General features: G+C 38.5%; 2 protein-coding genes across 4 annotated transcripts in view; both read left to right on the top strand.

Moving 5' to 3' along the window:
• The first annotated feature begins 154 nt into the window (after positions 1-154).
• On the top strand, positions 155-12,811 carry cenpi (centromere protein I). The gene is made up of 20 exons (XM_048175718.1): positions 155-456; positions 699-836; positions 1,044-1,162; positions 1,620-1,727; positions 1,866-1,914; positions 2,034-2,080; positions 2,204-2,293; positions 2,380-2,511; positions 2,892-3,017; positions 5,412-5,532; positions 5,659-5,753; positions 6,447-6,564; positions 6,819-6,883; positions 7,169-7,278; positions 8,207-8,342; positions 8,522-8,646; positions 10,903-10,951; positions 11,443-11,661; positions 12,083-12,124; positions 12,277-12,811. Exons 1-20 carry the CDS (start codon positions 294-296, stop codon positions 12,376-12,378), a joined length of 2,154 nt encoding a protein of 717 aa, XP_048031675.1. The 5' UTR covers positions 155-293; the 3' UTR covers positions 12,379-12,811.
• A 456-nt stretch (positions 12,812-13,267) lies between these two features.
• Positions 13,268-27,910, top strand: part of drp2 (dystrophin related protein 2) — a 199,013-nt gene continuing 184,370 nt past the window's right edge. The window contains exon 1 of one of the 3 annotated variants that reach the window (XM_048175715.1): positions 13,268-13,715. In XM_048175715.1, coding sequence (XP_048031672.1) covers positions 13,553-13,715 — 163 coding nt within the window. In that variant the 5' untranslated portion in view covers positions 13,268-13,552. Of the gene's footprint in view, positions 13,716-24,160; positions 24,360-27,910 lie in introns of those variants that run through there. The other 2 variants (XM_048175717.1, XM_048175714.1) reach the window with 2 other exon arrangements.

Genomic DNA, 27,910 nt, shown 5'->3' with positions numbered 1-27,910 from the left:
CTCGGGTATTTATTTGCGAGTGAATCTAGTTTTCATTTAAAACGGCAAAAATGGTTCAACATTATTAAAGTAAATTACAAATGTAATGTGAAAATTAAAAATAAATAAACAATAAACTTATATTCTAGAGCAGCATAGCCGCTCCACTTCAGTTCATCGAGGAAGTGCTCGTGGTTGTACAGGAAGTGATCCAGTGCGCATGTCCAAACGGTCGCGGCAGATTTGGCGTTTGGTTTGAATGGTTACCGCAAACAAACACGAGAGAAATAACAAATAATATTATGTAGCGAAAAATGGCCGACTTATCTAACCTTACGGGGTTAGTCTCCGAACCGTCCGGAGAAATAGACTCCTCCGTCTCCTCTGCGAGCAACAGAAGTTTGCGTTTGGCAGAAAAAGAAAAAAGAAAAGCTGAGGCGGATCCCTTTGGTCTCGCGGTGAAGTATCTGTCTCAGGGTGAGTGCAGCAGAAAACAAAACAGAAACGTATTACAAAAAACAATTTAGAGGGTAACAGTTTAGCAGTAAGAAAATGTTTATTTATTTGTTTATTTCGTTTTTTTTTGTAATTATGCCTAATTATGCCAATGACTCATTCAGACTGTTAGGTCTTTTGTTTATCTGTATTGTCGGTCTCGTCACCAGATGCTGTATCAAAGTGTCATAGTCTCTAATTACATGTATTTTTGTGTGTTACAGTGGAAGCTGGCACAGTAGTCAGAGGGAATGATGAGCTGGAGAGGAATTTGGTGGTGGTGGAGACAGTGGCTCTCAGTAAGGGTCTTCCTCCGGAGGTCATCACAGTGCTTCTGGACATGGCTTTAAGCCTCAATGCAGGTAAGTTAATATAATCAAGACATACACGGATTTCTTTAGTTAACGTTACCTGTGTTTGTTTACTTAAAAACATGAGGAGGAATTCATCATGAGAAAAGTTCTTGCAATGAGATCACAGTCACATTTGTCAGTGGATGCTCATCCTCATTCTGCTGAGTGCCTTTAGTAGTTCATCTCAGAGATGATTAACTTCAGTTTATCTAACAGGAACTGTGAACTGTACCCGGGTGCTGAAGTTTCTAATACCTGCCACAGTGGTGCCACAGGAGGCCATTGTGAAGGGGGTGTCGTGGCTGTGTGTTGGGAAAATGCCAATGAATGCACAGGTAAGGGCTGATAGTTGGACCTGGTCATTGGTGAAATGGCTGTCATATTCATTTTTTCTTTCAAGTCAGCATGAATTGAGAATTCATTAATTGCATTCATTAATTTATATATTTCCTTGTGAATGTTTAGCCATGTGCATGTTTCATTAAAAAAAAAAGTATTGTAATCATAATGTCATAACTTGGTCTTCCGGTGAAACGACAGCCTCTGGTTCTCTCTGGTGACATGCAGGACTTCTCCCATCATTGGAGCTCACACAAACTCGCATTCATCTGCCTCCGTTTTTGAGTGCAGTGGCCGCATCTCAAAATCTAATCAACAACCGATGCATTTTTCTTTAAATTTTTTACACTTTGATGTATGTCGCAATATTGAAGAAAAGATCTGTCACTACTTTAATTATATTGTGACTTGAAACCTTTCGTTCACTCTCTTAGTAACATGTTTTCTTTTAAGGTTCTCTTTGTCCGCTGGGTACTTACTGTTTTTGACCTGATTGACTGCAAAGACAACTTGAGATCCATTTATGGCTTCATTTTCAGCTTTGTGACGGAAGAAAATCTGGTTAGTTGTGCTTTTCAATTGCTTATTTTAATTTAGAATACTTCCATGTTGTCAAGTCCACTGGTATGTTATATAATTTCATAAAAAATAAGTTTTTCATGTTAATTTAATATTTGATTTTTTTTTTTCCCCTTCCAGTGCCCTTTTATTTGCCATTTGTTGTACCTTTTAACTATGCGGGAACATGGTGAGTTGTTGACTAAATGGCTTAAATTGTATATGACTGTGTGAGTGTGAATGCTACAATAGTACGTGATGTTATTTGCTAGTATTTCTGATTTTTTATTTTTTTTTTCACCTTCACAGTTCACCCATACAGAGTCAGGAAACTTTTGGATATTCAAGCCAAAATGGTGAAGACCCTGTCTATTTAAATAAACTCTTCAATATAGATGTAGACTAACTGTAGTGGTAGAGACTTTTTTTTTTTTTTTTTCTTCATCTGACGAGTGCTTTGTTTCTTTCTCCTCTATAAGGGCAGACAACCATTTCTCACACAACTTCTAGCACTCTACAAAGTGTTCCGCCCGGACTTAGTGACGCTTTCTCTTCCATCAAGAGCAAGGGTTAGTATATATATAACTGTTTTCTCCAGGAGAACTTTGTCTTCTGCAAGGTGTTTCAGGCTCTTAGACTGCAATTTTTCCCCCAGACTGGATTCAAGAATCACAACTCCACCTGGAAAGTGGCTCTGAGTGCTGTGCAGAAAAAAAACAAGAGTGCAGTTTCAGTTGACCAGAGCCTGACCCTAGATGTGAAAGAGAAGCCATCCTCCAGGAAGAGGGTATGGTGTCATTAGTGTAATACTGTTAAGAGCTTCACAGAGCACTGACCTATCAACTGAAGGCTGGAATATATACACTTTAAAACTAGGCATCATACACTTTTCTGTTTTTTTTTTTCTCTGGTTACAGGGAAAAACTGGTCAACATACTCTAACTAACTGAGGATCATACACAACCATACTTTCATATATTTCCAAACACATCAAACTTGCACAGAAACATGCACTTTGTTGCTAGGAGATGCCTGACAAATGAAAACAATATGTATTTCAAAAACCAAAGGTTGTCTAGTGTATTCCAGCCTTAACAAGCTATGATCTGAAATCATGAATGGGGAACAATAAGTAAATCAGAATTTCTCACCATCTAATGTTCATAGAAACTACATCATCTAGCAATACCTTCCTTGAGCTCAGCGTTCGACAGCAACTCCAGCAAGAAGGTTTTTCGTCTGCAGGAGCTTCAATCCTTCAAAGAGCTACTGGAAAACATTCACAATATAGAGGTAATGCACACTGCTTTTTCTTTCTTTCACAACATATGTCATCTGTAGAACTGAGGCCATATTCACAAAACATTTTCTTTTACCACTAAGTGTTCTCCTAAATAGCAGTAGAAGTTCTAGGGTTATTTCATCCAAAAATGATATTTCTGTCATTAATTATTCAACCTTGTGTCGTTCCAAACCCGTAAGACCTTCATTCATCTATCAGAACACAAATTAAGATATTTTTGATGAATTTTTTTTAATCCCCTATAGAAAGCAACATAATTACCACATTCAAGGCAGAGAAAGGTAGTAAACACATTGTTAAAATAGTCAACGTGACTACAGTGGTTCAACCTAAAGCCGAGTTCAGACTGCACGATTTTCAAAGTAGTCGGGTCACTGTTCTTTTCACACCGCATGACTATCTTGGCCAGCATTCAGTCGCTGCTGTGTTCACACTACACGATGGATCGGCGACAGAAGGTTTCACACTGCATGACTTTACAAAAGGAAGAATCGCCGACAACTCTGTCTGGCATGCAAACAACGTTTCACAACCAAACACACGCGAGATGTGACAAGGAAACAACGCGATATCACGCGTGCAAGACCGGAGTTCTCACGTGAGACTGGGATTATTATTAAAAACGGTAGCCCGCAAGAAGCTTGCAATACAAATTGCCTGTGTGCTGATTTGCAGCGAAAACAAGAAAAAGAAAAGAAGAATATGGAGGAGGAAATGATCGGCGAGACACGAGGAACAAGGATTGTGTGTTCTGCAACGAGAGTGGTCTATAACTCCTCCCCGAACTCCCCGCTGCTCTGCATCGCCGACATAGTTTTCAGTCAGAACACTTTTCACACAGCAGGATTTTGAATCGCAGACAGGTCCAGATATTTAGCATGCCAAATATCTCACGGGCGTCTGTGACTCGTCGGCGATTCTCTCAGATTGCGTCTTTGCTCATTCACACTGCGTGATTGTCACTTGCGTAAATGAGCATCGATTTGCCTGTGGTTTTGGGTATTTGTTGGCGATTTCTCAACCTGTCGGCGAGCCAAAATCGGGGTTAAAATCGTGCAGTCTGAACTCGGCTTTAATGTTATGAAGTGACGAGAATGCAAAAATAATGACTTTATTCAACAATTTCCTCTCTACCCTGTCAGTTTCCTATGCTGATCACGTAGTAAACGCAGTGCAGCGCTTCCGTGTTTACTTCAGAATGCCAACTCATTCTGAACTAACCCTTTAAGAGGGTTTGTGAATATGGCCCATGATGTGATTTGTAAACAAAGATCTGCACTACTTTGGTTTGGCCACTTGGTGGAGCTAAGCCTTCACAAGACTGATCAATGGGCATGTCATTAAATCTGCCACCTGATTATAGTGGTTTGATATTACTGCACAATCTTTCACAGCAGTCAACTTTGCAAATGAACATTAAACACCTCTGTAAAATTTAATTTGACATAAACACACTGGCATCTCTGTAAGTATTAAAGGACAAATTACACTCTCAATTGACAAGTCATCAAATGTTTACAATTTTTAAAGCCATCTCGCAAACGTTCTACCTGGTGGATCCACTGACCTAATGAGGCTTATTAAATCTCTTTCAAACAGTGGTCTCAAACTCAATTCCTGGAGGGCCACAGCTCTGGACAGTTTAGCTCCAACCAGCTCTAACTCACACCTGTTTGAAAGTTTCTAGTAATCCCGAAGACCTTGATTAGCTGGATCAGGTGTGTTTGATTAGGGTTGGAGCAAAACTGTGCAGAGCTGTGGCCCTCCAGGGATTAAGTTTGAGACCACTGCTTTTAAAGGTCTCCTGACATTTATGCTTAATTCTGAAAACATTTTCAGAGTATTCCTGCACCACTTAAGTGATTTTGCAATCTGCAAACTGGAAGGATCGAGAAAGAAGGCAGTGGAGTGTAGAAGGGGAAAAAAAAAAAAAAAAAACAGTTGTGGCTATGGTGAAGGATCATTGATTCTTTCTCACTGTGGCAGCCCCATCATTAGAACCAGTCGTTTCTCAGATGAATGATACATTTGCTCGTTAATTACAGAAAGAATCAGCCATGTCCGTTGTCAATCTGTCACTTAGTTTTATTTATTTATTTATTTGCTGAAGTCCCATATTGAGAGGCAGCTGTTCGTGGAGTGACACAAATTACAGTTTTTGGAAATGGCGAGAATGCAGAATGGCAGCATGTTTTATCCGAACTATTGTAATAAACTGTTGGTTTCAGTGCAGGTCTCAAAGGAGGCAGAAATATGACTGAATTGGTTTATTTGCCTCCAGCTGTTTTGACAGCTCTTGTATATGATATACTGTCTCTATGTTGTGCAGATGCATGTTGCATAGCATTTTGCTGCTTAATGCTGAAGTCATAACTTGTTTTCAGCTGCCTGCCCAGATGGGTTCGCTGCTGGGATCAGCGCTGGCTCTGCACTACCTGGACTGTGTACAGGATGAATCTGCCTTCCTGCGCCTTAACTTTTGGCTTGGACACTCATTACAAGAGGGTAAATTTTCCATGCTGTAATGCCAAAACTTTTCCAGCATATGTTAAGTTCTCTAGGCTCTCCGACTTCTGTTTTATGAGTTGAATTCAGTACCATAATATGATTTAATTCTTGTTTTTTGGGCAGAGTTTTTACTATGTCCTGTGGATGGGAGTTCTGACAACACTTCTGAAGCCTGTCGCTTTCTGAGCACCGTCCTCTTCTCACAGCAGTTCCTGCAGGTACGACCGAGCAATACAAGACAAATATTACCCAATAGGAAATTAAAGCTGCAGTCCGTAACTTTTTTTTTGGTTAAAAAAATTATCCAAAATCAATTTTTGAGCAAGTACATAACCAGCCAGCATTCAAAACTATCTCATCATCTTGTCTAGATTCACAACGTTAAGCTTGTAACAATGTTTTATAATAAGAGCGACGTGGTGGATTTCCGCGGGAAATTTGAGCATGCAGCAGTTCCTCTGTGCGTCATTACAAAAGTGGCAGACATGTTACTTACTTGTTCAGATGATATTTTCCAGTGAAAATTCTTATATTGGTCATACTTTCAAGACAGAGAATCTGTGATTCTGTGACTGACAGCAAGCATTAGATTCATTCACGCTGACGAGCTGTGCCGATGCACAGCGCACGTACAGATAACTGTTCCGCATATGACTGCAATTGCAGGTTTCAAACAAGAGATGGCGACAAAGAGGAAAAATCACGGACTGCAGCTTTAACCATAGTAGCCTCAAGTTTGGATGTGTAATATGAGAAACATGTGGCAGTTTATTCCACAAACCCCAGGACATATATCAATCATTTCTCTGCCTTGCTTTATTCCTTTTCTGCATTCCTGAATGATCTACCTATTTGTTAAATCCTCAAGTCCCATGTTGACAGGTTTTGTGTTTGTACGTTGTCGTCCTCAGGAGGGATTCTCCAGCACGGAGAGTTTTCTTTATAAGTTCCTGAGAGTGTGGGATGGCTCTCTGCTCCGGCCACAGATCCTGGACCTTCTCAGTGATATTCCATTGATGCCCAGCTTTTGTGAGTGTCCCAAACACAGTTAGAGTACTTCATGAAGCTCTTTGCATTTGATGGTTTAGTGGAAATTATTGAAAACAAAAGTAGGTAGCAATATAATTTGTAATTGCTCTCTAATGCAATTTTTTTTTTTTGCATTTTATTGGTCAGTGTAAATTAATCCTGTATAAAACTAATCCTAATAATCCTAAAATAAAACTATTAATCCTCCTGTATAAAACTATAACTTGAACAATGTTTCTTTTCTTTGTCTGTAGACGTGCATAAACTTCTCTTCGAGCCACTGAAGCAACTTTATTTTACCTCCACTGTATTTTTCAAGGTTTGTTTATTGTTGTTTTTTAAATGTACTCTTATTTGCTTCCTTTCTATTCGTTTGTGTCAAGCATGAGTATTACAGCATCAGCCAGATTGTTGATGAATGCACAAACAGTTCAGACATAAATGAATGACTCTTTCAACACTTAAGCCTTGGCATCTTTACCCTTCTTGTGATGTTGTTTGAGTGGTTTTGTGATTAAGCTTGCAGCAGTTGAAAGCAGTTGATTTTTATTTTTTTTTTCCCACCCTTATCTGAATGTGCCTTTTCACATTGTCCTTCTCACAGTGTAGTGTCATCGAGTGTCTGAATAGCATGCTGGTGAAGTGGCTGACATGGCATTCCGTCAGCGCATCGGATGGTGGTTTGGACATAAGTCTTAACAGCAACAGCACCATGTGAGTATCAAAAAAGCATTTAAAGATATTAAATAAACATTTACAGTATGTAGTTGTTTATTAATAATCATCCCTGGTCTTATTTTGCTTAATTTATCAGTTATCATCAACAGATTTTCAAAAAAGTAAATGGTTATTACTTTCTGCTACATCTGAACAACTTTTCCTTTTGCTGATGTAACAAAGGCCATGTAGGTGCGGAAAATGGTATTAAGCAATAATATTATATGAAAAAAATGTTTCTATTCTTATGGTTCAATCATGTCCCTTGCCTTAACTTCTATAAAGCAACACATTTCCAAGAATATTCAGTTGGATTTAAGTTGCAAATGCTGATGCTTAAATATGACTTGCACTTTACCCAGTGAAGAAATGGGACCACACTCCAGCGATTGTACTCTTAAAAGCCTTGCCTGAGGTTTACCACTACAGCTTTCTTTATATTTTATATTTAAAAGAGATCAATGAACTGCTCCTGTGGTCGGGCTCCGTCTGAACCTCGTTTACCCCGAAAGTGTTCTGTGGAACGGTGTGTAATGAAGTGCAGTGGATTTTTTCCCTCTCCTGTCGTGTATTGCTTTTCCCTCGCTGCTGATTTGGTTATTTTTTTTATTACATTACTGAAGTGCACAGCTGAAGGAGAAATTATGATCAAGGGCAAAACCTTGTTTGACTGCGCCAGTGTGCCATGCATCAATGTGATACACGCATTATTCCCTTTTTCGCTTTGTGTCTCTGTGCTGTGCGAATTGTGTGGGTGCCAAGAATAGCACAAAGACACATCTGTTGTATACTCGTTTTGATTTAAAGCTGATTTATTGTTCTCTTGGAGAAATAGTTTGTTCTGCAAGAAGAACTTGTTTTTCACATGTTATTTTGTGTATGCTTTCAAAAAAATGAGTGAAAAGAATTATAATCCCCTTTCTAGGACTATGACCTTGTCTGGCTTCATGGACTCCGTTATGGAGCTGGTGCACTTCGTGGGACTGCTGGCGTCTGAGGGACTCCGTCTGGAGAACTGCCACATTCTTCTGCTCAACCAGTCCCTTGCCTTCTATGAGACGGTACGCTCAGCTGTGATTAACTTAATTAACATGATGTTCTTGGCAAAGAGACATCCACTGAAGTTCCTGCCTGAGTTTCACTAAGATTTATGTGCTGTTTTCGTTGAGTAGATTTAGTACCACAAACATGTTGATGACTTTGTGCTAATGCAGACATTTCTCTCTCTCGTCATGTCTAGGTGTGTGACATGTTTGTGAAATACAGCTTGCCTCTGATCATCATGCCTCCAGCTGGGGTGTTCTACCCAGCTCTGTTTGCCACAGACTCCATCAGTGTGGATCGGCTCGGCTACATCATGTACAGGTACTATATTGTGAGCTATAAGCTTTATCAGTCATTTTATCACTCTGGCCATTCCTGGAGATGTTCTGCTTGAAATTTTAGCCTGACCATGCTAGATTAAGGGCATCTTCTGGAATAGTTTGCTGTACTTTTGGGTGAGTGAGCCATGTGAAGGGTAAGTTACTCTTCATTGCATGTGCAGTTCCTATGGCAGTGGGACACCTGTGTGCTGCTGGCTAAACTGAGAGCAAAAGCCTGAACCTTCAAATGCATTACATTGCCATGGCATGATGCCTGTAAGCAATAGATGAAATGAAGTATGAAGATCCTTTCATCTGCTTCGGCACACAAACCTTTCAGTGCTGCTGCGAAGTGTGAAGACTTAAAGGGATAGTTCATCCAAAAATCAAAAGTCTGTCATTTACTCACCATGATGCCATATGAATGACTTTGTGCTTAACAAGAAACAGAAATTGAGATGAGTTACCAGATGGGGATTTATACTGCTAAGCTCCAAAAAGGACAAAAAATAACCATAAAAGTTGGCCACATGACTCTATTCCAAGTCATCCGAAGCCATACGGCAGCTGAATTTTCAGCATCATTACTTCAATATTTAGTGTCACATGATCTTTCTGAATTCATTCTAATATGCTGATTTGGTGCTTAAGAAAAATGTCTTATTATCATTGTTGAAAACAGCTGTGATCTCTTTCTTTGATGAATTGAAAGTTCAAAAGAACAGTATTTTGTTTAAATAATGTGTCTTAACTATCAATTTTGATCAATTTGAAGGGTTAGTTCACCCAAAAAAGAACTCACCCTAGTGTCATTCCACACCTGTAAGACCTTCGTTCATCTTTGGAACACAAATTAAAATATTTTTGATTAAATCCAAGAGCTTTTTTATCCTCAATAGAAAGCAACAAAATTACCATCATTCAAGGTCCAGAAAAGTAGTAAAAACATTGTTAAAAATAGTCACCGTGACTACAGTGGTTCAACCTTAATGTTATGAAGAAACGAGGATACTTTTTGTGTGCAAAAACAAAACAAAAATAATGACTTTATTCAACAAATGAGTCTCTTCCCTGTCATTCTCCTACACTATTTTCATTGCAACACTTCCAGGCTCTACGTCAGAACGCCGACTCCGTTCACATGAGCAGCACGATGCATGCGTGTGATGCTGACGCAGGATCCGGCCAATAATGAGCCAGTATTTTGGACGTAAGCACGGAAGCGCTGAACTGCGTTCACTGTGTCAACTGCATATGAGTCTGTCAGGGTAGAGAAGAAATTGTTGAATAAATTTGTTTTTGTTTTGTTTTTGCGCACAAAAAGTATTCTCTTCGTAACATTAAGGTTGAACCACTGCAGTGTAGCAGAATTTCACAGTTAAAGACCCACAAAAAAATTTTTTTTTGGAAAAATTTTACTGAAGAATCGCTTGCAGTTTCAGAGAAAAATGGACAATTAGTAATCTCCCACACATGGACAGATAGTCAGAAGCATATCTCCATCCATCACAAAGCTGACGCTCAGACCCTTTGATTTAGGCACAGGATGTCCTTCTAGATCATGACAAGGTGTCTGCAGGTCTCAAGCAGAGAGTTGTCCACCAGCACAAATACAAGACCTACACACAGAACACTAGCGCTCATACAAAGATACACAGGATTCACAGCTTCTTCAAGGTTGAAGTTGGCCCAGGCTTTAACTATAACAGGAAAGCTTCCCAGAACATACTGATAAGTTGTACTTTTCTCTCAGTGAGAGGTACAGACAGTATTCATCATTATTCTCTAGTTTGAAGGTAAGGAAAATAAATGTTTTAACATACCTTGAAGTCATTAAAATAATTTAACATTTAGAAAGATAAATGTTGATTAATAACTCAAAAGATATGTATTAAAGCGGCAATGGATTCCAGAATCCAGCCCTTCAGTAGTCGCGTTGACTATTTTAATGATGTCTTTAATACCTTTCTGAACCTTAAATGATGATAATTACTTTGCTTTCTATGGGGAATGAAAAAAAGTCTTAATTTGTGTTCCGAAGATGAACAAAAGTCTTACGGGTGTGGAACGACATGAGGGTGAGGGTACTTAATGACAAAATTTAATTTTGGGGTGAACTAACCCTTTAATGCATCTTTGCTAGAGTACTGACACCAAACTGCTGAACCTAAATGGTCTCCTGTTTTTATAGTACAAAATTAATTCAAGTATAATATGATAATTTTGTTACTAAAATTCTGTTTTATCATTTTCTCAGATACAGGAAGAATCTGACCTTGGCTAAGAAACAAGAGCAGCAGAGAGAGGTAATGAGGAGATACTGTGTCATAAAATGAACATAGCAAAGTCATGAAAAGCCAACTGTGTGTATGCAGGAGGTTCTGTGTCTGAATAATTTACTCATAATGGGCAAATTAGAAAGACCTTCAAGCTGTGCTTTTAAGAATTTACAATGAAGCTCCTGGAGGCTATTGCTGTAATCCACCCCTTACCTGCTGGGAATGAAAGGAGAATGGAGTCTTAATGATTGAATCCCAGTGAGACAAAGAAGCCTCAAAATATGAGCATGGCACTGGCATTGCAGTGAATGAAATGGCCAAATAATTTGATCACAGCATTGCAATTTTTTGTCATTTAAAATATATGGGCGAAGGTTTTTATTCACTCACATGTGGTTTTTTTCTCACTGTGCAATTCATGAGATCCCTTTTAGTGGCACCAGATGTTATTTTAGCCACTTGTGTCTGACAGGTCTTGACTTATTTAGTTTCATGTTTAACATTTCCTTACATTACAGAAAACCCCCCACATTAGCAGAAACACATATAACGAGTTTAATCGAAACCTTCAAGCCATGGTGAACTCCATGTGGAACTCCTGGTGGTGCATCCCTGGTTCAGACCTTGAGATCGACAAAGAACTAATTGCTCTGAGCAAAGTAGCAGAACCCTGGTGCCGCTTCGACCTCATCCACCACCCGGCACTTTTCAGCTACGCCATCGAATTTCATCAGAGGGTGAGTGAGACATTCTCACGCTAGTGACATTTAAAAGCACAAGAGCTCATAATAGTACAGTGATGCTTGACTGTCATCTCATTTGGAGTGACGGAATGGGACTCAGCTGCGCAAGCTTGTTTAGATGATTATATTACATCAAGTGTAAAGCCTTGTATCACTACTGGGGACAGTGCAGCCTCCACTTTTCACTAACTTTAGGATTAGACAAAGAGATAAATGTGGTATTAATGTATCTTTTATAGAGGATCCATTAATATAGAATCACATTTTATTATTCATGGAAGCTGTGTGAGACTGAGTTTTCATCATCTTTAATAATACAAGTACCTTTTTTGGTCCGACTGCAACATTCAGCAGTGTACTATTGAGATTTAAAGCAGAGGGAGAATGATGAATATTTATGTGTTCTCTTTATCAGTGTTGGCCGGAGAGGAAAGATGTGGATCTTGGTTCCATAAAGGTACTTATGTTATATCATCTCCTTTTTATTAAAAACTTTTCTGATGTTTGTCAGTCATAGATTTTATTTCTGATCCACACAAGAGCATGATTTAACTCAGTCCTATACTGTTGCAATAGTCCACACAGTAACTGTTCTTTTCATGTTTGCAGACCGGCAAGTACTGGAACTGGTATATGGAGTTTCTCTTTAATCAAGGTTTTGATGGCCTCAAAAACTTTATTCAGACCAACACTGGCACGGCTCCTCATTGAGCTGTCAAGATGACAGGCAGGCCACGAGTCAGACGAGATGTTGGCAGGAAGTCCAGGTGTCAGGGGATTCATAAAACATGTATATATTTTTATATTCCTCCTCAGTAAGAGGGCCACTTGCCTAACTGTAAATACTAAATGTACATTACAAGCCATTTTGTTAGTTTCCATTCTTTTCTAGTGTTGTTTATATTTTTAGTCTTTTTTTTTGCATTTTATGTTTTGTGCACACAAAACAAACTAAAACATTGTGGTAAACCTTTAATATTTGAAGAAAAAACATGATTATGACTGCTTTAACTGCCATCTAAAATACAATTTTCATTATTTATATGTCAAAGACTGATGAATGGTCTTATTATTCCTATAAACCAGATGTGGCTATGTATTTTTGACCGGTCTCACAATTAAATAAATCCTTTGCTCTCAGATATAGCATGAGGTAAAGTTGTGTGTTGCAGGCATTTGCCAGGATCCACTGGAGTTTTGGGACCTGTTAACTTGCAATGATTGCAATTTTGTATGATATTTGACTCAAAGTATAGTTGTATTATTTTCAGAGTAATTCACACATCAAATGTTTTTTTTAAACCTCATTGTACTGATAATTTAAAGATGATTGATTGAATTTAATGGATGTATAATCAATCATAATAGGTTGGTTTGTTCAAAAACATCAAACTGGACTTAATGTGGTTTGAATGCAAAGGTTGTACATTATGCTTCTCACTAAATCAAACCCTATAAAGACTGCTCCTTTAAAATTCAATAAAGACCATTGTTTTCCACAGAAACACTAAGCGTTCCGTAGGTAACTTGTTCCAAGTGCATCCTAGGAAATCTCAGCATGAAGGCAGTGTGAGCAAAGCTCTACGGCTTTACATTTTACTGCCCGTCTCATAAATGTGAGCGCCTTCAACTCTGCGTGACACATCTTCGTGTTTATGACGGGCTCTGGAGATGCCTCGCGACGATGTGTCCCCTCTCTCGACCGCGCTATTTTCAGCGATAGCTCGTCACGATGCCGTCCAGCAAACTTCATTTGGAGTGAATGAAGAATACGCGTACACCTCCGGGATTACATCTGATGCGTTATCATGAATTGAGGCTGCTACAGAACTTAAAACGATGAATTCCACGAGCGCGAAACTACGCGGTCTGCCTTGCTCGGCTGATGTCCTTGTTCATGTATGACATTATTTGCTCATCGCCGACTGCCAGTTCTTCACTTCTCCACACTCTCATCCCGCAGCTTTCCTCTTTTTATCTGAGCGTCCGTGTAAAATGGAAATCTGAAGTGCTTCACTTTCGCTGTTTCGCACCTTTCAAAAGAAAAGGTAAGACTATTTGCTGTACTTGACAAGTGTGTTGGTGGTTAGAACCGCAAAGCGTTTTTAGTTTAAATTTAGAGACGCGCGATAAATTAATCTAGTGATATGCATTATTAATGGCAACTCCTCTGTCGGTGCAAAGGCCTGATGTTAACTGTCAATCTTTAATCTTTATTGTGTTTTACCGATTAACAGGTCAAGCCGGTGTAGCAGATCTTTTGGTTTATATTTTCCGATGCTCTAAAATATCTTGCAAGTGACATGATTTGGCAATCATCTGCCAGTGACTTTATGAGCTGATTGAAGTAAATGCTATGTAACCTGTTAATGTTATACGCTCTGGTTCAGATTCTTATCGATTCCTGTTTCAGTAGTTCTTTTAGTACTTTTGAATAAGAAATATTCGGAGGGGGAGAATAAATGCAATTCCTATTGCATTCACTGCCCTCAGCAGTCAGTTGGCATATGAGATCATTTCAGATTTCAACAGAACACGTATAACTAATTAGGAAAAATACAACTGAAAGCTGTTTTCGTAGACTTTTTTTTAATATGAGGCAGAATGCAATCCAATAATTGGCAGTAAATAAGTAAAAATTTTGTAACATGCTACATTGTTATTTCTCCCCACCCCCAACATAACACAGTATTTCGAGTTAAATATTAGGCTTTGACTTAAGTAATTTGTTTCTGTAAACGAGATAAATTCACTAACCGCTCCGACTGATTCATAAATGTTTTTGATTCACTAAAACGAACATGTCAGACAGCACGCTATTTAGTTTTGATTCACTAAACGAACCGACTCATAAGGATCATTCTTTCGGGCTACACTGTTCGTTGTGTTTCAGCTTCAGATTCCATGTTTGCAGTAGTGCTTGAAACGTGATAATATTTTAGAGCTGTATGTTTTTATTCAGTAGCCTAGAAAAGGTACTGGCTCAGATTCATTTGTTTGGAAATCAGACAACATTGGTCTGACGGTATGTTTCACTAAAAGAACCGGTTCATATGAATCATTGTTTCTCGAATCGTTTCTAAGAACACCGTTCACAGAGACTTTCATACATTATCTGTTGCTCACGGCCCCTGGAAATGTTTCTGGCTGTATTTGCCTTTTCTTTTATTCGAATTCAGTCAAATTTACCTCTTCTTTCCAAGCAGACAAACCACATAGCGTCTAACTTCACATTATGAAAACGAAATGTGTGTGGGTTTTGACATTAGTCTCCGAAGCACGTTCATAAATGTCCAATGTTGTGTCACAGTAGTGTAACACGAGGTTGAAGCTTCTTTAAAAGCACTATTGTGACTCGTGCTTTGATGTTCTTTGAAATGCCTACAGCTTGTGGAGTTGATTCATGCTGAACAGCCATGAAAAGAGGAAAAGTAATAAATGTCTAGCCTGATCTTAATGTTAGATAGGCCTACAGTAGATCCTGCTGAAATGATCAAGAGTCATCAGCCTGAGTTATCAGCTCATCCAGTTTTTTTTCACGAGTCATTCAAAGATTATGCCACTGTCACAAGCCTCCTCCACATTTCTAACCCCTGTTAGATCCTTTCCAGATCAGCATGTTCATCCTCTTTCCCTGCTGTCACAATTTTATTTTAACGTTCAGGGTTCTAACAGTCATGGCAAACCTGGAAATATCATGGTTTTTGTGAATGTTCAAAGTCATAGAAAAGTAACTGAAATTGCTATAGTGAATGTAAATTTCTCTGGCTATGCTCTGCATGGAGATTTAGACTTTTGTACATAAATAAATATGATTTCTTTGAATCTCTGTAAGGAGTGGTACCTGACTTACAATTGAAAATCCTCCTAGGCGATCTCTACAAAAGATTCTGAAAATACTAGTGTGGTAATCATGAACTGTTCAAAATGGAAATTATTTTGTTTCAGTCTGTAGGTAGGCTACCATGAATGTTCAGTCATTTTGTGTTATCTGAAAATGCATTTACAATCATTTAAAATGTATTCCTTTGTCACAACCCTCTCTTTTCCCTCAGATCATCCATGTCCATTCCCTCGCTTGCAGTCGTCATTGCGAATGTGACAAACAGCGAGTGTTGTCTGATGACACTGTTTTTTATGCATTTTGAAATGTGTTTTGACAAGAACATTTATTGGTGCAGTGTGTGTGCCTCTACACCTCTGAATAGTAACTCATTTTCTTAGTGATTTGTTTTCCCTCCGCACATCATCAGCATGTACTTTTGGAGTACATTATTTATTTGCTCAGACTGCGTCTTGTACCAGGGGGAAGTATCAGGGGAAGTTTACCTTTTTTTTTGTTTTGCCTCACTTAGAGGAGTGATCTAAAAATGTCAAGAGGAACAAATTCGGCGAGTTATGCAAAGCTATTCAGAGTTTGGTTTGGAGGTTGTGTAGATACTGCGTATCATAATTCAGTATGTTTTAAATAAACTAGATTAGCATTTCCTGAAAGAAATGCCAGAGCTTCCAAGGCAGAAAATAAGTTATGGGACTAGAACAAACCCCTAACTAAAATGTTTGATGAATATCAATACAGCGCCTTGCCAATACTGTGATATACTCATCTGTCTAGCTGCTTCTAGTCTTGCGAGTTCTACAGGTACAGACCATATTATGTTGGTTATATAAATTGGAAATCTTGTTTTCCTCCTGTCTGGCTTTTGATGTTTTTGCCTGCAATCCCATGGCCTCTGTTTGCCTTAGTTGTGATAGGATATTTGAACCAGTAGTCAAGGGAAATGGCAAATACGGCTCTGAGTCGTGGAGTTGAAAAGCGGAGTCACATCCTCGGTCATCACAATCACTCTTGACTGTCAGCAGCATCACCGGCGGCCTCATCTCCAACTATGCTGGAATAAAGATTTTAGTGCTGTGAGAAACGTCTTGGTTATGGTATGTGTAGGCAGAGTTGCATCTTTGATGAGCACCTTTCTGTGCTTTCCCCTGGCCTTGAGACACGTGCTCTATAGTGAAAAACAGGCCAATCACCCCGTGTTCCTTTCCATCATCCACATGCTGTGTTGAAAGAAAGGATGACCAGACAGAAAGAGGCGCAAAGAATGAGGATAGAAAAGCAATTTGCTAACTCCATAAATCCAGCCACCTAGGGCACCTGACCCCAGCGAAAGAAGCAGGAGGCCATTATTTAAACTCGGGTAACCAATGCTCTCCTATTAACATTGAAAGGGCTGGTGTCTGCTGGTTGTCTGCAGTGGCACATTTATGTGTTTTATTTACTGCCTTGTACCGCATGGCCTCATGCACAGGGCTCCTGAAAACTAGCTTAGACTGAAACTCAGAAGGCGGCCTTAATATGGATTGATAAGGGGACACAAAGTACATCTCCACAAGTTGCAGAATGCTAAATTGCAAAGGTGATCCTGTGAAAGCCTGTTCTCTATTATTTTAGGTGGTGATATATAAAGTGTGTGTATGTGTATGTGTGTTTATAGAGAGAAAGTGATGCAAAACAAAAAATAAACCACCTTTTGTGCGGGTGCTGTGGAGTTGTAGGTAAAGCTCTGGGCTGGTGACTATAAGTATACTGAATCGATCCCCGTATAGTGCAAGTCATGAGTGTTATTCCCATTGACTTCTGCAATTCACTTTGGATAAAAGACTCTGCTAATTAACGATTTATTTTAAATTCCTTTTACTGAATTTGTGCAAGTACTATAAAAATATAGCTTACCGTTTAAAGGTTTGGGTAACCTTTCAAAAAAGGTAAATAATGAACCGTTATGTTTTTATTACCTTAGAATGAGCCATTTCTATCTACATACACCGCAGGTCTCCTTAAATGTTAAGTCGCTTCTACAGTAGCCCTAAACGGAGAAATTGCTCTACAGAGCGCGTTTTGTCACTATGTTGTTGTTGTTCTACTTCATTAGTGTTTTTAGAGGCAGCTTACATCGTCACTACGTTGAATACGCACGAAGAAGAAGTAGTAGTAGTAGTAGTAGTGTTAGGTGTCTAGTTTATTAGAAGCGAGACCATTCTTTGTTAGAAGTAAGAAGAAACCTCATTGCTTGACTGGATACTCTCTGCTGTCTCAGATGACGGCATCTTTGTCCTGTGACGGCCACCGTAGGTTCTCTGTGTGCTTCGAAAGTGAGGGGTGAGCGGTGGACGGAGCAACCTCACCGCTAAATGCCGCTAAAAGGTACACACTGCACTTTTAAGTAAGTTCGGTGTTGATTCATTCTGTTGTAAAAATATTAATTTAGTTAATTTATCTATACAGCAGCTCTGGAGAAAACAGTGATGTCATCGTTCAGCTAAGTTCAGTTTGCATACAGTGGTGTCAGGCAGATCAAAACATTGATGAATATCAAGTGTCCCCGACTAAGCATGCCGGAGGCGACAGTGGCAAGGAACTCAAACTCCATCAGGTGACAAAAAGGGGAAAAAAAAAAACTTGGGAGAAGCCAGGGTCAGTTGGGGCCAGTTCTCCTCTGATCCTCCAGAAATCATTCTGATATGCTGATTTGTAAGAATAGTGTTATCACTGAAAACTGTATTGTAGGTTGTCTGCTCATTAAATGATGTTATGGTGAAAATGAACTGTGTGTGTGTGCGTTCATGTGTTTTGGAGGAGGCGTGGCTTTGGACAGCGATTTGCAGGGAGGGTGGGATCATATGCTTTTAATGCTAGCAGGCTAACGTTAGCATTTTTCATATCACCTACTGCACCTGACTACAAACATGGAGGTTTTTCAGATTTTCCGTCTCTGTGTTCTCTTCATATTTACAATTCTTTGCAGCTTTAGCCACTGCCTAGAACACGCTGGATCACTGGAAACCAAAATAACTCAATCCCACTAAACGTTTATTCTATGAATTCTTGCACCCGGAAACAATACATGTCAACACCATTATGACTAAAACTTTTTATTGAAAATTTTTATTGAAAGCCAGCAGTGAAATACCCCTTTAAATAATATAAATTCTAAAAACAATACAATATTTTGCTAATTATGTTTTATTAGCAACATATTTATATCATTTCTTTAAAAAAAAAAAAAAGAATTGGAGTCACAATATCCAAGCTGCTCATTTCTATAACATGAAAGTGAATGGTGACCACATCTGACAAACAGGATTTTTTGAGGTGAGGTTTTCACACAAAGTTCTTGTATGGTTTTCGAATATTTGAAATCTATTGCACAAGTCATATGGATCACTTTAATTTGTTTTAATTTTAATTTTACTTTTTGAAGCTTCACAACCCCTGCTCCCTATTTACTTTCATTGTATGAAAGAGAGCAGTTTGGACATTCAGCTAAACTTCTTTTTTGGTGCTCCACAAAATAAATGTTTTTGTACTGATTTAAAAAGACTTAATGGTGAGTTAGCAAAGCCAAATGTGCACCTTTTAAGACTTAATGTTCTACTACCAGACAAATCAGATATTCTGATACCCCCTGAGAACAAAGTCTTGTTTTTCCTTAAAATGTAGCAGAGAACTTTAGTGAACTCAGTCCTTTAAGGACAAAGTTGAATAAAGGGTAAGTGTTCGATCCGGTGACTGCACTTGAACCCTGGTCACTTTTTCTCTTTTATCTGCCCACTTGTTTATGGAGTGAGATGCCACTGTCTCAGTATTACAGATGTGTGCTCTGAAAAGATATCAGGCATCCAGCAAAGTCTATCAGCCTGACGCTTCTGTGGCTGAGTGAGAAACGGCAGTATTTCTTCATCCCTGTCATCCACAGGTGCATTGATGAATGTACCTTTGCTCTCCTGTTTTGTCAGACACGCTGGCACGCTGTGGGAGATTAGAGGAGAATGCAGTGTAACCACCTTGAATAAATATTTATAGTTTCTCATTTTTTTTAACATTGACAAAGGACAGATGGAACATGGAACATATTTGTAATAATTGTGTATGCAAATTTTTTTGTCAGCTGTTGTGTTTTGACTGTCAAGAATGCTTAATTGTTCAGTTACATTAGATTTTAAAATGTCATAAGTAGACCTTCTTTGGGCTGCAGGTGTACAATCTGACTATATTGTCTCTCTAGTTTAGTCCTACTAAGTACACTTCCATGTTCCATTGTCGAAATTGTTCTAGTACCCTGAAAACGTCCCAGAATGCACCATAAAAATGTATGTGGTATGTAACTTTTTTTTTTGTTCAAAAACATTTCTTGTTTATTTTTTCTGCTAACTAACTTTGCAACTACATGTCAACTAACTCTCAAAGTTGTTGACATGTACTTGGAAAGTTACTTATTGTCAGTAGAATGTCTGTTGGGAGACCATTAAAAAAAGTGTTAGCAGAAATTAAGCAGTCTACTAATACTTTAATGACTGCTAGTTGACATGTACTTGCAAATTAATGCAAGTTAGTTGAAGAAGTAGATGCAAAGTTACTTATAGGCCCGGTTTCACAGACAAGACTTATATTAAGCCAAGATTAGGCCTTAGTTCAATATGTAGCTTTTATAATTGTGCATCTTGAGTCAAAACAATATCTCTGACATATTTTAAGATATATCAGTGCAAGTTGCTTTCAGTTAAAACAACTCAAACATGCATTTTAGTCTAGGACTAGCTTAAGCCTTGTCTGTGAAACCAGGTGGATAGTTAACTATCGAAATAAAGTGTTACATTTTTTTTCAGCTTTATTTCAATGAACAAAGCTATTTTTAATAGTTTTAGTTAACAATAACAACACTGGTGCCAGTTATGTTTTAATCCTCTACCTCATAATCACATCGCAAAGTACTCAGTGGACCCTTGCTAGTCCCCAAATGAGACACAGTCAAAGTTTCTTTTGTCTTCTGATGAGTTCATCACCTTCTATACTCAGAGCTACTTTTATATCACCACAAACATCCAATTATGCATCAGTGGTTGAGAAAACCGCATTAGACGAACATTTGGAAGGGCTTTTAGAGCTGGTTTTTCAGAGATTGCACTCTCCTCTCTTACTCTACTGTGAGATATTGTTAGACTGTGTCTCAAACTGGAAGCATGACTTGCAATCAATAACATTAGTGCATTAGAGTAGACTACTGCAGTGCATTCCTTTTAATTTGTCTTAATGGCCCAAAGCATTTAGCAAATTTCCATGTTTGACCGTCTCTGCATGTTTTTTCCCTGGAAACACAGTAGCTACCATTTAAACACAGTGGTCTTAACGGCGGTTCCTGTAGACATATAAATAGGTGTGAATGTTTTTAAATGGTCAATCCAAGCATTGTGTAAACTAATGCGTGCCAATTACAGTCATCAGCAGTTGCCATGTATTTGCTTTGTAATCATGTCAAGGAGCTTTGAGCTTTTTTGGTCTTGTGCACAGGTCTGTTAAAACGATGTATTGGAGCTTTTTTTTAGCTCTAGATTCTGGTAGGAAAAGGAAATAAATGTAATTGCTTTTGTCACTCACCAGTGCGTGCATGTAATTGTGTGTTTGTGGTAACAAGAAAATACAGACATTCTAGATGTGTATAACTCATCAGAAGTGTGAAAAAATACCCAGCCTTCTTAAGAGGTCATAAAACCTTATTATTAATATCAAGCAAGCAATAACAAACATCTCTGTGTAGCTGGCATTTAAAGATCAATTTTAACTATCATATCAAAGAATGGTTATGAAAGATTTGAGCTTCATTTTCCTTCTGGATTGGCAAAAGCATTCTTTGGCAACTGTCAAGAGCGCAATGCCTTTCCCACTCCAGTCAATCATGTGTTCTGTGAATAGGTTTGTGATTGAAACGTAGCCTTCCAATCAAAAGGGGAATTCATAATGAAGAGGTATAAAGAACATGCAGCTGCTTTAGAAAAGATTCTTTTTTTCAAGCTGTGGGATGCATTTTCCCACAAAAAAGTTTGTTTGGGATCATGTTGGAATGATGGAATGCAATTTGGAGAAACGGATAGCTTAAATGATGAAATATATGATAGGTGCCAAAAGAAAATACTTTAGAGACCTGGGATAGATAGTCGCTTTCAGTCAGAGCCCAGTTTGGTAAAGATCTGTGCTGTGCCTTTTTTTGGGTCAATACAGGAAAGAGGATATTGTTTATCAAAGCCAGGCATTCTATGTCTACAGGCCTAACGCTGCTTTATGATTTATCAAGCTGAAAAGGTCAGTCCGCCTCACTGTAATTAATTCTGTCTGATTTTATTTGGAGTCTGCATTGGAAAATGTTCTTCATTAGTGGCATATGTCATTACATTGTATAGTTTCTCGGCTGGAATGGGAAGGGAGAGGCGGCATTCATTAAAGGGGAATGGTTTCAGATCATTTCCAATCAAGATGTTGTTCAATGATTGATTTGGAGGACAGATAGACCTCTACAGGCGTGAAGTTATTCTTTCTTTTCTTATTAGCATGTATGAAACTTGTTGTTCAGGGGAAACTTGCCTATCAGCGTCTTAAAGGGTTAGTTCACCCAAAAATGAAATTCTGTCATTAAGTACTCACCCTAATGTCATCCCAAACCTGTTCATATATAAGATATTTTGGATGAAATCCAAGGGTTTCTTTACATTTTGAGGTCCATAAAGGTATTAACCCTTTGAGCGGTACGGTCCCACATATGGGATTTTTATTTCAGTGCCCCTGGGCGTACGTACGGTCCCACATATGGGATTTCGAACGTTCAGCGACGTCACATAACTGCCAGATTCAAACTGCGCTTTCGCGCTTTGGCTGCGAGACGGACGCGCGCTCTCTTGTCATAACAGCTATGCAGTGTTTTCAGCCACATAACGTTTCTTTTAAGGATTCAGACATTTAAATACGCATAAGCACCATTAAAACAATATATTTAGAGTTCATAAAATACACACTGATGTCAGACATCAGTGGAAGGAGCAATAACAGTCCATTAAAATACAATTTGCCGACATTTATTCATATCAGACACACATAATGGGCCCAAGTAACTACAAAGTTTACTCTATTATTCTTCCAGTTCACCAGTCACTTACTTGCATATATTTCGGGAGAAATGATGAATTCACCTGCTGTAAATCCGACTGACAGGACTCTGTGAACTGCAGCGCAAACTAAGATGGCGGCGCCCATCTCGTGTTATAGATCAAGATAAAGATCATTTATAAAGGCTTTTAAACGACAAAACACACTCACTTACACATATTTGAGTATCGGAATATCAGATAGTTGATAACATGGTAAGCAAGTTTGTGAATATTTTAAATAAACAAGGAAAAACAAAATAATAGCGATCCACCTGTCATACAGTGTTATTGTGGCTGCGCTCAGCGCTCGTGACACGCATGACGCGTCGCTATGGAAACATTAAAGGCGAATGTTCTAAAATAACGGTCGCCTTAAAAAAACTCACTCTGGGGCAGGGGTCGGCAACCCAAAATGTTCAAAGAGCCATATTGGACCAAAAAAACAAAAAACAAATCTGTCTGGAGCCGCAAAAAATTAAAAGCCTTATATAAGCCTTATATGAAGGCAACACAGGCTGTAAGTGTATATTAGCTATATTAGCCTACTATCAAAATGACTAAGTAGGCTACAAATACATAATGAGGTATTCCCGAGGTATATATTTAAAAACTGCTGAAAGCTACAGAAAAAAGAAGCAAATGGATCGGTGCAATCCACAGAAACAGCTGGACTCCAGCAGAGAAACATGGATTTGCAGTTATCATTTTGTGTCAAATTGTTGGATTTTGAGGTAAAATCATTCCATATATATTGTATTGTTATATATTATGTTGACAAATCATCTATTAAATATTTCCCATCTTATATTCTGCATAATTGTGCGTTTTAAAATAAACACTGACAAAAACTATACTATAAAACTATATGTTTTAGGGATGGACAATATGACGATATATATAACATTGATATAACGTTAAGTAATTACGCGGATTTAAACCTAAGTTACCTATATTGTAGTTATATAAAATATTCACAGGCAGATTTGCTTTATGTATTTATAAATATAAATACATATAAATGTCAGGAAACACGACTCCTGGCTACATGTCAATATCCATGGATTAGGTTTATTTGACAAGTTGTAAGAAACACTTTCGAGTCCAACCTTTAGTGTAATTCGTTTGTTTTTACTCGCGTTTTCGCAGTTTCCTCTATTTAATCCAGTCACGCAGCAGGTTCTTTTGCCAATCAGTCCAGCTGAGGGAGCGCGCTTTCGGCGGGAAAGTGACGTCGATGGCTATGACGCAAATCTTCGTTGACAGAAATGTTGAAATTTAATATTTATTATACACATTTTTACAGCATTGAAAAACGTTAAGAATGTTTGTGTCATGTTTGTCCTCCTACATAAACCATATGAAAACAAAAAATATATATTTTTTCCATTTTAATACATTTTTGAAAAAGCTCCAGGGAGCCACTAGGGGAGCGCTAAAGAGCCACATGCGGCTCTAGAGCCGCGGGTTGCCGACCTCCGCTCTGGGGGGACAGTTAGAATATTTTAAACTCACGCTCGAAAGGGTTAAAGACATCGTCAAAATAGTCCATGTGACTACAGTGATTCAACCTTAATGTTATGAAGCGACGAGAATACATTTTGTGTGCTTTAACGCAGTGCTGGCTTACGTGTTTACGCCTGAACGCCGGCTCGGTATTGGCTGACGCTGTATACGTGAGCAGCACGGTGGTCTTACAGGTTTGGGAAAACATGAGGGTGAGTACCTAATGACATAAATGTCATTTTTGGGTGAAAAAAAACCTTTAAACCTGGCAGTTTCTTCTGCATCAGTTGGCATTCGAAGGCAAGCATCGCTTTGAGAATGAATGCATGGTTATATTTAGTTGCACTGTTTTAATTAAGCTGTGACTCTTTACAGCATTTGATCTTTATTACAAGAATTACCATGTATTACCATTACAAGAAAGTGAGGGCAGAATATTTTCATTTTGGCCTACAGCATCTTTTTTCGTCTTTTGTTATTGTTGGGTTATTAATGCAGTCCATTTACTTGCCATCTCTCAAGAGAGCTGTGATACTTAAAACACTGTTCAAATTGCTCCTCCATACTTTTTATTAATAAAATTTCATCACTGTACTGCAGTACTAAAGGCACAAAAGGGGAATGAATTATAGCTGCAGATGAAATTTCAGTTGGCCTCATATTGAAGTTTTTGACAGTATATCACTACAAATTAATATCTGGAGAAGAACTGAATTTGTACCATTGTCTTATTTTTTGAATAATAATAAATAACAATAATAATGCATTTATAATTTTATTTCATTATTATTTATTTATTTATTTAATCATTTATACAGAATATTCATTCAATTTATTCTTACATCTGAAATGAATCAGATTAAAGGGTGCTTTGTTTTGTCCGCAAACAACAATCATCAGTTTCTTTCCAGATTTATCTTCTCTTACATAATTTTCTGATCGTTGATCATGTCTGTTGCTTCATTTTGAGAGTCCTGATGGCTTTTAAACATGATGTTCCTATGGAAACAGTGATCTCATAAAGGTCCGAATGTATTCTTGTGGCTAATCTGTATGCGTAATTTTAAAATTGTTATTTTGCTAGTGTTCTTGTTAAACTTTTTGCATCTACCAGGGCATGTTGATTTGACCTTCTCCCTCATCTAACCTAAACTTTTCGATTCTAAACAGCCTGGAAGCTGTTCAACAGACCAGATCCAAATGATTCGGCTGTGTGATTATGTCAAAGCATGACCTTTTTTGTCGGATCGGCTTTGACCTTTTTGCACGTCCACGGACGATCGAGGACGGTTTAAAACCAGGCACCTCAAAGACACGTGACAAAGCCTTCCTCTTCCCCACTAGTTTCGCACCCAATACCTGATCTAACACTCTGCAGGTCACAGTGCTAATGGCATGAAGGGGAGGGCTGCGTTTGCCACAGCCTGCGGCGCTCCAGAGAGGCCGGAGATTTGAAACAATCTGCTGCCTCCTGTCTGCTGAGACACTGGCATAAGTAAGGGGGCAGGAAGTATATGCTAATCATGCCTTATCCTCTTTATTTATAGAGCTGATCTCCTTTGAGTGCTCTCTCTCTCCCTCCTGATCTGTTTCGATGAGAAATGTGATGAGTCACAGGAAGGCGAATGAATGTTAACCTGGCACAAAACTATGCAAGGCATAATCTTGTGTAGCTATATGAGATGTTTTTTCCTCCAAAGGACAAACACTGATTTATAATGTCCTCTATGAAAGGGTAAAACATCAATTTTAGGGCAGCAAGCGAAGTGTCTGTCTCTAATGTGGTGTTAGGATGCCGTTGTTTATGACGTGATTCAGTTAAACAGTATTAAGTTACTTGTGCTAACTAGGTCTTACTGCTTAGTTGCTACAGGCAAAAAGTGTCTATTCACATTTGATCTCCCTTAATGTTCGCTCACATTGCGTATTTCTTTTTATAGCCCATTTAATGTATAGCAGTGACATAAATGCCAGTTTTATGAAGACGATCACCGCTTAGGCTTCACATCTGTGACAGAGGTGTCAGATTTAAGAATGCTGCATAGATGTATAATCCATTCACTGTAATCTTGTTAAAACTGGCTCAGCTGGCAAATTTGTTCACTATGAGAGTTCTTCTTGAAATTATTGCCTTGCGTCGACTTTTCGATAACCAGTAGCCCAGATTGGACGAAACTCAACCAGTAGCCCGGATTGGAAGAAACTCAATGACTTAAACTTAGTCATAGTTTGTTGTGCTGGCTTCAAAATGATTTGCTTTGAACAGCTGTCAAAATCTTGAAAGAATCAGCCGCCTTGTCTTTATTAGGACCGGAATAGTTATCAGTTCTATCTATTAAATCAATCCTTGATGTTACTAATTAGATTCTGAAGCAGTCGGTAAGTGCACTAAATGAATATTTATGAGTAGAGAATTCATTAACTAAGCCTTGGCAAACATCATCTACACAATTCACTATTACGCAATTGAAAGTCCCCGTCATTGTTCTCATTCCAACTGTAGGCATACTAAACCTGGATAGAGGGAGGCTCTCCAAGATAATCAAGCCCCAATCATTCATTCTAGTAAGTTCAATATCCATTACAGTTTCTCATCTGTTATTATAGCCTTGCCACTTCAAGCAGATCTGATAATCATCTGATTTTGTGTGTAACAGTTTTCCCAGTTTATTGAAGCTTCATTTTCTGTTTCATGGCCTTCCAGCCTGACATCCTCAATTCTTGATCTGAATTTAAATGCAAATGACTCCCATAAATGACATGTTTCCTCATTGGAGTTGGTTTTATTGGAGGATTGACACCGGGGCGTCTGATGCTAAAGCTGTAATGGATGGCAAAAACGTTGGTGTAAAAGCACTATCTTCAATAATACGTCAACGTTTGTTCACAGCAGGAATTTTTTTGATGTCGAAAGCCTGGCTTGTTCCTATACCGCATTCCCTCTGCTCCCATCACATCAGTTTTTGATGGAACCTCAACATCAAAAATTATCTCCCAAATACAGGCTGTCGGAGGCATATTAAATGCCTTTTTTTGCATTAATACTCTATATAGAACCTTGACGGAGTTTGTTTCATGTTACACTCAAATGTAGACCAGATGTACATTTAAATAAGCCAACACAACTTTCTTAGTGTACGTATGTGCATGCACTGTTGCCGTTTGACTCTAGAGGACACATATGTGTGATTTGGCGCAAGTCTTTTTTAACTTGCCAGGTGTGCGCCAGAGGGATTGAGCCTTCAGTACTGACAGCATTGAAAGAGGAAGATAGTTTAGAGTCTTGGAACATCCTCCAAAGACCAGCTCACAGGAGGCTCTGAACCATATTAATAATGGAGTGTTCTTAGACTCAGAGGACGGGCTTCAGGCTTTTTGTGGAATCTGCTTTGAGGCGATCTTTGGGTTTAAAACGAAGGAAGTTTTCGTTGACCTATATCATCTAATTTAGCAACATTCATTGAGGAAGGTTCATTTAAACACGTTCAGTTGAATAAATAGAGGCTGCTAACCAAATAATTGTCATTAACCTCAAATGCCTCTTTTACCTTCATTTATTCTGCTTTGATGCATCCGGCGATATTGTCACAGATCAATTCAATTTATCATTTTGCGTTTCAATTAACATGCATGGGCAGCCTTTATTATCATTGAGAGTGCTGATTAACATTAAACTAAATGTGACTAATGAACAGGTGCATTCTAATAATCAAACCAACACAAAGACTTTGAAATAACCAATATGCCCCAAGCTAAGCGTAAT

This window comes from Megalobrama amblycephala, linkage group LG23 (genome assembly GCF_018812025.1).
Source record: "Megalobrama amblycephala isolate DHTTF-2021 linkage group LG23, ASM1881202v1, whole genome shotgun sequence".
Taxonomy (NCBI): Eukaryota; Metazoa; Chordata; class Actinopteri; order Cypriniformes; family Xenocyprididae; genus Megalobrama; species Megalobrama amblycephala.
This window is presented reverse-complemented; position numbering and strand designations above follow the sequence as displayed.

Coding starts and splice junctions, on each gene's coding strand:
- cenpi (XM_048175718.1), top strand. CDS start 294: ATGGCCGACTTATCTAACCTTACGGGGTTAGTCTCCGAACCGTCCGGA. Junction 1,728..1,865: donor TTGTGACGGAAGAAAATCTG/GTTAGTTGTGCT, acceptor TTCCCCTTCCAG/TGCCCTTTTATTTGCCATTT. Junction 2,081..2,203: donor TGGATATTCAAGCCAAAATG/GTGAAGACCCTG, acceptor CTCCTCTATAAG/GGCAGACAACCATTTCTCAC.